The 10227-nt window shown below is 31.8% G+C and overlaps 1 protein-coding gene across 2 annotated transcripts; it reads right to left on the bottom strand.

Annotated features, from left to right (window-relative positions):
- LOC109333686 (40S ribosomal protein S15a-5-like) lies at positions 4623 to 6337 on the bottom strand. 2 transcript variants are annotated; one of them, XR_002106040.1, is made up of 4 exons: positions 6131 to 6337; positions 5126 to 5286; positions 4769 to 4946; positions 4623 to 4726 (listed from the first exon to the last, which is right to left on the bottom strand). XR_002106040.1 is itself a non-coding variant. In XM_019569230.1 (3 exons), the coding sequence occupies exons 1-3, from the start codon at positions 6258 to 6260 to the stop codon at positions 4848 to 4850; spliced, it is 390 nt and encodes a 129-aa protein (XP_019424775.1). In that variant the 5' UTR covers positions 6261 to 6336; the 3' UTR covers positions 4627 to 4847. The 2 variants fall into 2 exon arrangements, 1 of the variants encoding a protein (XP_019424775.1); XM_019569230.1 differs by having other exon boundaries at positions 4627 to 4946; positions 6131 to 6336.

Here is a 10227-nt window from a genome sequence, read left to right as displayed (position 1 = left end):
CTATGGCAGATATGATGGATCAGGAGAACAACGTCTAGGGCCATTTGCGCTTTTCCTCAGAGAATGTGGAATTATTTCGCAATACACTATGCCAGACAAACCTAGCATGAATGGTGTTGTTGAGCGACGAAACCGAACTCTTAAGGATATGATGAGAAATATGATTAGTCATTCTTCCTTACCAGAGTCTCTTTGGGGGGAAGCTTTAAAGACCGCAGTTTACATCCTTAATAGGGTGCCAAGTAAAGCAGTTAACAAAACCCCATATGAGCTTTGGACTAATAAAAGACCAAGTTTGAAACACTTGCACATTTGGGGTTATCCAGCTGAGGCGCGGCCTTATAGACCGCATGAAAGAAAACTGGACTCTAGAACTGTTAGCTGTTTTTTTGTTGGCTATGCTGAACACTCTCGATTTTTATGATCCCACTTCAAGATTTTTTTTGAGACAGGAAATACAAGATTTTTTGAGGAAGTTGATTTTGGGAAGGAAGAGAACATAAGGAATGTTGTCTTTGAGGAAGAACCGGTTACTGATTGTGAACAAGTTCTTGTGCCTATTGCCATTCAAGGAATAAATTCAGTAATAGAAGATAATATTCAGAATATTGTTCCTGGCAATATTTTAGAACAAGACAACAATGAGGTTCTCCCTCAAGTACATATAGAACAAATTTAACAACCTCAAGAAGTAGAAGTGCCATTAAGGAGATCTATTAGAGAGAGGAGAAGTGCAATTCCTGATGATTATATTGTATTTCTTCAAGAACATGAGGATGACATTGGGTTAACAGAAGATGATCCATTGAATTTTTGTCAAGCCATGAAAGTTCTAACTCTCAAAAGTGGATTGATGCCATGAAGGATGAGATGAAGTCTATGCATGATAATGAGAGTGATAACGCAAGTCCCAAGAGGAATCAAGGATTTGGTTGAGGAAGGTCATCATACCACAAAGTCTCTTTCAGAAAAGTGGATCAAAGGAGCACATCCAGGAACATGGATTCAGGTATGATATTGCACCCTTTGATTCATAAATGTGTGTGAGAATCATTAAATTCAAGATCCTAAGATTGGTATTTCACCAATCATAAGGAATTTCCAACAAGTGAATTTTGTAGTTGTAGTTCAGCACATAAAAATGTTTATATATTATTGCATATAGAATGAATATTGATGTAAAAGTCCTTGCAAGAGTTGACTTTTAAATGACTCCAATAATTAACTCATTCTGCATGTTTGTGGCTTTGTTTGCATCATGATTACCACATTTATCAATTCTTTGGAGGACATCACTAATTTGAGTTGGTTGTGGCAACTCCTATACCATTCCAAATTGAAATCTTACGTGAATATTTTAATGCCACTCCAGAATCGAGAAACAAATTAACTTGATGTTATTATCCAAATCTTCACATGACAACCATTTAAACTGCAAAAAGATCATAGCTAGTTGTTAGAAAATGTTAATTTGTGTATGTTAATTAATAACAATTTGAGAATTATTACATTGTTGACTTGCATGTGATGTATAGCTTATCAAATCTCCATGTGGAACTCCAATACATCTTAAACTATAGCCACACCACATGTAGAAAGTGTACATTATTTATTTAGTGAACTAAAAATTTGGTAAGAGATTATAATTATGAAAGTTAACAATTTTATGTTACCATGATAAAAATGGATATGAATGTAAATAGTAGATCATAGGTGCAATTAAAGGAATTGGTACCACACCCAAAATCGTAAAAGTATCAAGCACTTTAAATGGCTTTGAAAATATGGTAGATAAAAGATATGGAGAGTTTACATGTGTCTTTGAGGTAGAAGAAGAATGTTTTTAAGATTGAAGGAGAAAAATGTTGTATATGATATGAATTTATATGAATGTATAGGTCTAATGATGTAAGATATTACTGAATCCCCAAGTTCGATGGTTTAATTCATATGAGTGATATTTGTTGGGAGGGACAATCACAAAATTTAAAAGAGATTAGTTCCTTGCCAAAAAATGTGAGATTATATTATTAGTAGTACCAAAAAAAATATAAATGTAAAAAGAGAAAAGAGTTTGAAATGTATGAATGTAATTGAGACTTTACTTGAGAAAATAATTTGAAATTTTTGGTTGGAAATGGTAATTTAGTTTATTGAGAATAGTAAGTAGAAGATAGTCTGGAATTTGTGATTGGAATTTGTACTTTAGTTAACGGTACATATCTGTTATTCTATAGTTTCTACTACTCCATGTGTCATTAACTTATGATTGGTCAAAAAAAATTATTTAAGTTAAAATTTAATTATTAAATATTTTTCTGACCAATCATAAAATTATAACACATGGAGTGATACAACAGATGTGCTTTCTAATGATAAGTAGAAGAAAGTTTGAATGAAATGTGTGGTTGGAAATAAGACCTTAGTTTACTATGAATATGAAGAGAAGAGAATTTGAAATAGACTCTAGTTGCCCTATTTTATGATCTGAATAGGACTAGAATTGAGCCGAACCAAAGTTTAACTTGGCTCAGTTCGATAAAGATTGGTTCGGCTCGAAACCCAACTTGAGTTCGATACGGGTTATTTCTTTTAGTTCGAGTCCGACTCAGTTAAAGTTCGTGAACTGTTCGTTTCAATTCGAATTGATTCATTTGGACAACTTAAATAGTTAATTAATTTTTTTAAAAATACTACAAATATATATATCGAGCTAGCTCATGAATCTAACGAATTGAACTATATCCAACTCAAGTTCGGCTCGTTTATTTAACGAGCTCAATTATTTAACGAGCTCAATTTTCAGCTCGTTTATTTAACGAGCTCAATTTTCAGCTCAAGTTCGGCTCATTTGGTTCATAAACCAAATTTATCGAGCTAAATAACAAATTGAGTTTTGAACGAATACCGAATTGGTTCGATTCATTGTCAACCCTAGTACTAACTACTGACCCAAAGGAAATAATCACTGTCCCTTTTTTTTTCCATTGAGGGATATCTAATTGCCAATGCCCCCCTTCCTATAGTTTACATATAATTGATATTTTTTTTAATTCTTGTTTTAGACTATGACCGTGTCAGAAGTCTTAATTTTTCATTTTCATAGAAGTTTTATTTTCTTTTGTAAATTGTGTGATTCTGTTTGCTGACCCGAAAAAATGCATTTGCATAAGGTCGAGACATTGGTTGGCATGTCATCATATTGCTACAATAAAATTGTAAAGTCTGTACAAAATTGTCCAGCAAATAATGTGATAATTCCATTAAAATGCTAATTAATCAGATTGTGGATGGACTCGAATTAATGGTTACAAATTTTATGTGAGGCATTGTTTGCATTTTAACTTTTGGAAGGGAATAGAGAAAAATGAAAACTTTAAGAATTATAAAATAGACAGGTAAAAGAATTTTTAAAACCTTTTATTCTGCTCGAGAAAAAACCCCAACTAAAAAAATGAGCCATGTGTGATTATCCTTTTTAGACAATTTTGCCATAGGAACCGCACTCTAAAAACTCAAAATCGGGTACGCATTTTTAAATATTAGAAAACAAAATGCACATTAATATAAGAGAGAAGTAATATAATTGTAAGAACTTTATACACTATCAGTCCATTATTATTTTTCAAAAAAAAAAATTGTATATAAATTTTTATACTAACGATATATAAATATTACATTGTTAATCTAAATTCAAGACATATTTCTTTTTGCTGCGCCCCATTTTTAAGATTAAAATGGTATTCAAGCTCATGCTTGAATTATTATTATATGCAGAAATTGCAATATTTCAAGACATTGAAGACAACGTAATGAATCGCAAATTTCAATTATGTCTGATCTCATTTTCAATTATCCTAAATCAAAGCTACAATGTTCATTTATTGTCAGAGAACTGTGAGCATAATTTAGGTTTGAGTTTTCACTCACATAAGTGCCCAGGGCCATAAGGTAGGTTGAAGATGCTGCTGATCTATAAAATAGACCTACATTTGGCTTCACTATTTCGTGCATTTATTTTCAAAGCATCAAAAAAATGTTTTATAGCATGACAATAAAGGAGAAATTGGAAGTGTGTGGTTTTTATAGGCAAAAATTTTAACTTAAGGGAGGGAGGGAAATTGTACACCTGTCTTCCAACTCTACTAAGTTGACTTTTGGGGACAATTGGAAATGTTAGAAATTAAGTATCACACCGCCTATCTCATTTTCCTAGACATGGTTTAAATACTGTTGGGTTACTTCTCTCATTGTCAATTGGTTTTGAGATAAAACCCTACCATAATATCAGAATAAGAGCTCAACTTCTTTCTGATTGTCATAAGTCAAAATATATTCTTTAGTAGTGGATCAAAGACAAATCTTCGGCTGATCTGATAGGCTTTTGTGGATGAGGCATGTTGAGAATGAAGTCTCACGTCACCTATCTCATCCTCCTAGGTATGATTTAAATACATATGTTAGTCTCCTCCTATCATTGCCCCCATTGATTTTGACATGAACCTTCACATGAAGTATATAATGAAACATTCTTCTAACCCAAGACTGCAAATGCTAGGGAGAAACAAAAAATGAAAACCAGTGTGGTTGAACTAATTGAGGATTACATGAGTGCAACTGAATTTGAAATCGACAATAAACTACGAATCAATAAATCCATTCATTTCTAGTTTATTATTCAACAAAAACAGGACTAATTTCCATAAAATTCATACAGCACAAAGCAAGAATTGACAACAAAACCTCCCTTGCTGAAAAAAACATTCTGCCATCAAATTCATCCCATGTTTTTCTAGGAATAGAGCTTAACACAATAGTTGGTCAAAATAACATGTCAACGATTATATTCAGTGAAAGTAACCAAGAACCTGGCCACCTACATTTCTTTTAATGGCCTCTTCATGATCCAAAACACCATCAGGAGTTGTAATCACAACATAACCCCACTGCAATGAAAGAAACAGAACTTCATGAATATCCTTTTTCCTAGTCTTTTTTGAAACTCAAAATTAAATTAGCAAAACAATTAGCATCTTCTACAATTACAATAGTTTCCATATTAAAGAGCAACTAGTGAAATTGCGGGAACTTTATATGGGCTATGGAAGATGAACTATTAATGAACCTGGCGTGTTGGGAGAGCACATGATTTGTAGGCTTCAATATCCTTTGCTTTGATGTCTTGCCGGTATGTAATGGCTTTGCAAGCGTTGATCCTACCTTGTAATTCAACTGTTATCCTCCCAACTCTATGTGGATCACTGACTTGGAAGCCTTTGATATAGCCTATCAGAAGTGATGCCAAATTAACTACTAAACTTATTTTGAGCATTGAAGTGAGAATCTGAATCTCGGAGGATTTTAAGCTTTGTTTCCACTTTGGATTGACGGTAAATGGAATGGAATGGTATATAGTTCCATTCTCACGATTTGAAAATAAAAATGGAATGGAATGCTATTGGATGGAACCCATTCCATTCTATTCCACTTCATACCCCTTTTTCTTTCCATCCAAATTGAGGGGTATGGAATATAATGCGGTTTTCACTTCATTATTTCTTATTGTTTCATATCATTTCATTCCACTACCATTCAATCATTAACTATCCAAACAATGTGTGCAAGGTTGTCAAACTCGAATTTTTATGTAAACTCATGAAGGCAAGGTAAAGTTAACTACTAAACTAGAAAATAAACTCATCAAAAGTTCACCAATTTCAATAAATAATCATGATAAAGTTCATTTAAACAGGCAAACTAACTAAAATTCATCCATTGCCAAACAAGTATTTTCATTAAAAGGTTCAAATCAAGGCTTCAAGTTCATCAAGCACCATGTGCAACGTCAACACCAAAAAACCGTGTTACAAAAACACATAACACTTAGAAAACTAAATTCATCCAATCACAGGAACGCCACTTACAGTACCAATTACAAAGAGCGAAATACTAATAGGACTTTTAACAAACAGTTAATGTGCAGTGCAAAAGTTACTGAACCAAATATTCTCAAACAATGGATACAAAAAAGGGTTAAAATCTTGTGTTCGTAAAAGGGGTTCCGAATTTGATGAAAAAGAACAAAAATTTAACAAGAGAGAAGTGTAAATGGTTGAAAGAATTGATATACCTCGGTGTTTCATGATTTGGAGAAAAGAAGAGATAACAGTGGAGGAAGGTTTAATCTCAACCGTAGATTTGCCTCTCCTTTCAGCATTGACCATAGCACTGAGAGCTTCATTCAGAATCCTCCTCCCCATAACTATTCCAAATATCAAACCCAACAACACAGTGCAATGGAAGAAAGGGTTTTTCTTTTGTCTTTTAAAGGGGTGTGTGGGTTTATTTTTCATTACTCAACTTGGTAGGATCCATTTTATTTTATTTTGCAATTCTTCTAATAATGATAAATTAATATAAATAAGAATTAAATAAATATATTATTTCAAATAATTTTTTAGAAAAACATAAAAAGTGTAAAAATAAAATAAATAAATAAAATCGAACGATGTTATAGTTTTTTTATGTTATAGTCTAATGCATCTAATAGGATAAAGTTTGGCTCTTGTAAACTTTGTTTTAGGTTAACTATTTTTATAGAAAATGTTAACCTCAAAACTTTCTAAAGTGGTAGAAAATTATGAATTTATAACTCAGCTAATATGCAGTTTTGATATCTTATATTTTATAATTGTGATTTTAGTCTTGTTTTTTTTTGTGTTATTTTGGTCTTCTAACTTGTAATGTTGAGCAAAAATCATCATTCTCTTATTTTTATATCCAAATACCTAACAAAAATGTTCAGGTGACAAATATTATCCATTATAATATTACAAGTATTAATGTGGCACCCAAAATTATAATGTTCAACTTTGGTTCTATTCTTTTCAGATTGGGCAAAACATATTCTATTGTTTTACTTTTGTGCATTTTAGTCCTATTTTTAAATTAATAAAAGATGTTATCACTTTAACATGTCTGCTCTAAGTTCTCTTCCACTTATATTTTTTAGATTTGAAATGAGTAACTCGGAACCTAATTAAGTTATTACATTACTAATTTGTATATTAGTTTTACTATTCAAAATGAGTTATATTCATTATTTTGACTCTATCCTACACTCAATAACAAATGAAGCATAACATTATGGTTAAATAACACTATTTAACTTCTATGATATTATGTTTTTCAAAATAACCTCATTCAAGTTTAGCAAACATGTTACATGTGCTCATTCATACAATCTTCTATAATAGAACACATTAGTCCTATAATTGGGTGTTAAGTGTTTATGAAATAGGCATTTAACCCAATGTAAATCACTTCACTTAACACCATAACAAAATGTTTCTCATTGCTTAATATGTATTAAAAAAAATGAACAAAATAACTTAACTCAATTAAAGATGATAGTGGGTCTGGATGGGTCTGGATAGCATACTATTCAGACTCGACCTGTTCAATCATTTTGAGACTTAGACTCGAGCTAGACCTATGCAGATACCCATTGGGTCTGCTACCTATGAATCCTCGGATATCTAGTGTTCTTATCGGAACACAAGAGTACGGACAATGATGAGTCAGATGTTGATGAAGAAGTAGGAAGCGATCGCCAGGGTGACTGAAGGCAGCAAAGAGTTGGACCCGTCGGTGGAGGTACCTGAAAAGGTTCTCCGACGATCAAGTCAGTATATGAAGTAGAGAGTGAGTGACAAGAAGAATAATATTAGAGAGTCTAGGAGTTGAGGTTAAGATACTTCCTGTTGGAGGGTACTCCTATTTAAAGGAGTGAGAGTTGACCTTGGGCTCTTGGCTGGTGGTGCGACGCGTGGCCGACCAAAGGTGCTGTCTGGAGCTGCTTTTCCCGTGTCAGGCGGCCTGTTGGGTCGTACACTGTGCCCTTCTTGTCTCTTAGCCTGCTCTGCAACCCGTCTGTTGCGCTGGCAGGTGGGTTGGTGGAGTACGGAAGGCATGTTGTCTCCTGGGTCAACTTCGGTGGTCCCAACAAGTGGGGCCTACCTTGGCGTTTAAACATGATCTTTGGTTCGTCGGATAGGAACATCTAGTGAATCTACGGATACATATAAATTCAGAAAATATTTAACAAAATTGAAAATAACTTATATATTTGAACATGTGTTTCTTATAATCATGTGTGTTATTTTAGACAAAAAAAAATGATAATAATAATTATAAAACATAATTAAAGTATAAATACACAACTCTAAATTTCCACTTACATATAAATACTTTTAATAAAAAAAATATAATTTAAAACAAGACAATAAAGCATATCAAATATCTAATATTCATACATCAACATAACATTACCTTTATAATTATTGATTAACAAATATAATGTTACTGTTTAAGAATGTAAGATCACAATTTTGTCTAATTATTATTTTGCACACATATATATATAGGAATTGTGAATATGGGTACTTATGGGTCTGGGTACCTCTCTATCCAGATTCATAATTGTTCATTAACAAGTTTCTAAATCTTCAGTCTCAACTATATGTGAGTCTAAAAACACAGACATAGACCAGACCCGTTGCAGATAATATTGACGAGTACTTACATATTTGGGTATTCATTGCCATCCCTAAACCCAATAAAAATATCATACTCACTTGTGGACAGTTACACGTATAGGTGGGACAGTTGCCCCTTTATTTATTTTAAGTTATTAAAATATTTCTTTTACCTTTTTACTCATATGAACATATTTGTTATCTTAAAAAGTATATTGCTTCATGTGACAATTGTTGTGGTTAGCTAGAGAACATATTTAATTATTAAACTTTTAAATTATAAAATGTATTTTTTCAATCAATCATAACAAGTAGTACATTGAGTAATATATTTTTTAGAACAACATATGTACTCCTTTTATCTACACCCATGAGTTATTTTTAAGGAGACAATTGTTAGAGCTCACATATTTCTTTAATTTTTAGGTTGATAAATAAATATAGTGCACCAATAAGACGTTAGTTTAGTGGTGTAAGGTCCAACTAGATCACCAAGATGACCAAAAGGTTAGGGGATTGATTTCTGGGAGCGACATTTTTTGGAAGAGGTAGTCACACACCATGAAAGTGATTAGTTTCTTATCCACACGATGATGAGATACTCTTAGTAGTACCAAAAAAGTAAATATAATGCAACTTGTGTGATTATTCTAAAAAGTATACATAATTGATCAAATTCTATTACACGTGTAAATGGTGATGTTGCTTATAATAATATGACTTCATTTGAGTTCATAATGATTTGACACATGATTAAAGATATTATGTATGTATTGATAATATATCCTAAGGATGCTTATAAGTGAATGAGCAAGAGAAGATTAGTATATGTATTTTTGTCCAAGAATTTTATCCTATAAATTTCAATGTGTAAGATAATATTAATTTGATATATCAATGTCAACATTTTATTCTTGATGTCTTAATCATTCAAGTTTGAAAAACTCTGAATCATGTCATTAGTCATATATCGCTTTATCAAATTACACGTGTTTCAACTATTACATAAATATAGTTTTTAACAATGAAGACAAACAAACAAAATTACTTAGTAATATAGAAAATATTTTTTTACACAAACATAGTAATTCATATTAAAAATGAAATAACCGGAAATTTTAGTTACTCAATTAATTTCAATCATAAATTATAATTAAATATTATTGTCCCCCGAAAACTTAGATCATAATCTCCCTCTCATCATACATCATCCAATGTCATTCATATGTATTAATTTAATTGGAAAGTAGGCTGACATAAAAGAAACATATATTATTTATACTTTCATGAAAGTTGAGGATAAAAATCCCACAAAATAAAACAAGGGAATGACAATTGTAAAATCATAAAAGAGTTAAGACCAAAACTCCACCTTATAATTTTGAGTGTCACCTAGACTAACACTTATAATGTTATCATGGTGGATAATATTTTCAGCATAATCAATTTATTTTGGACTTAGATGGAAAGATAACAAAGATGTTTTTTGCACAATCACACAAAAAAAATGTAAGTGCTATGAGAACTGGATTGAGTAGTTTGATCATTGATCGAACTTGAAAATGATTTTAATTTAAAGTCTTAACCGAATAAGGGGTTAGATCTTTTTAGCAAGTAAAATTCTGGTTTGACTGTGTTAAACCATATTAAACTAGAATAACTCAAGAAGTGAACCACACGGTTCACTTAA

The sequence above is a fragment of the Lupinus angustifolius genome, chromosome LG19 (assembly GCF_001865875.1).
Source record: "Lupinus angustifolius cultivar Tanjil chromosome LG19, LupAngTanjil_v1.0, whole genome shotgun sequence".
NCBI lineage: Eukaryota > Viridiplantae > Streptophyta > Magnoliopsida > Fabales > Fabaceae > Lupinus > Lupinus angustifolius.
Note: the sequence above shows the minus strand (reverse complement) of the source record. Positions and strands in the feature narration are given on the sequence as shown.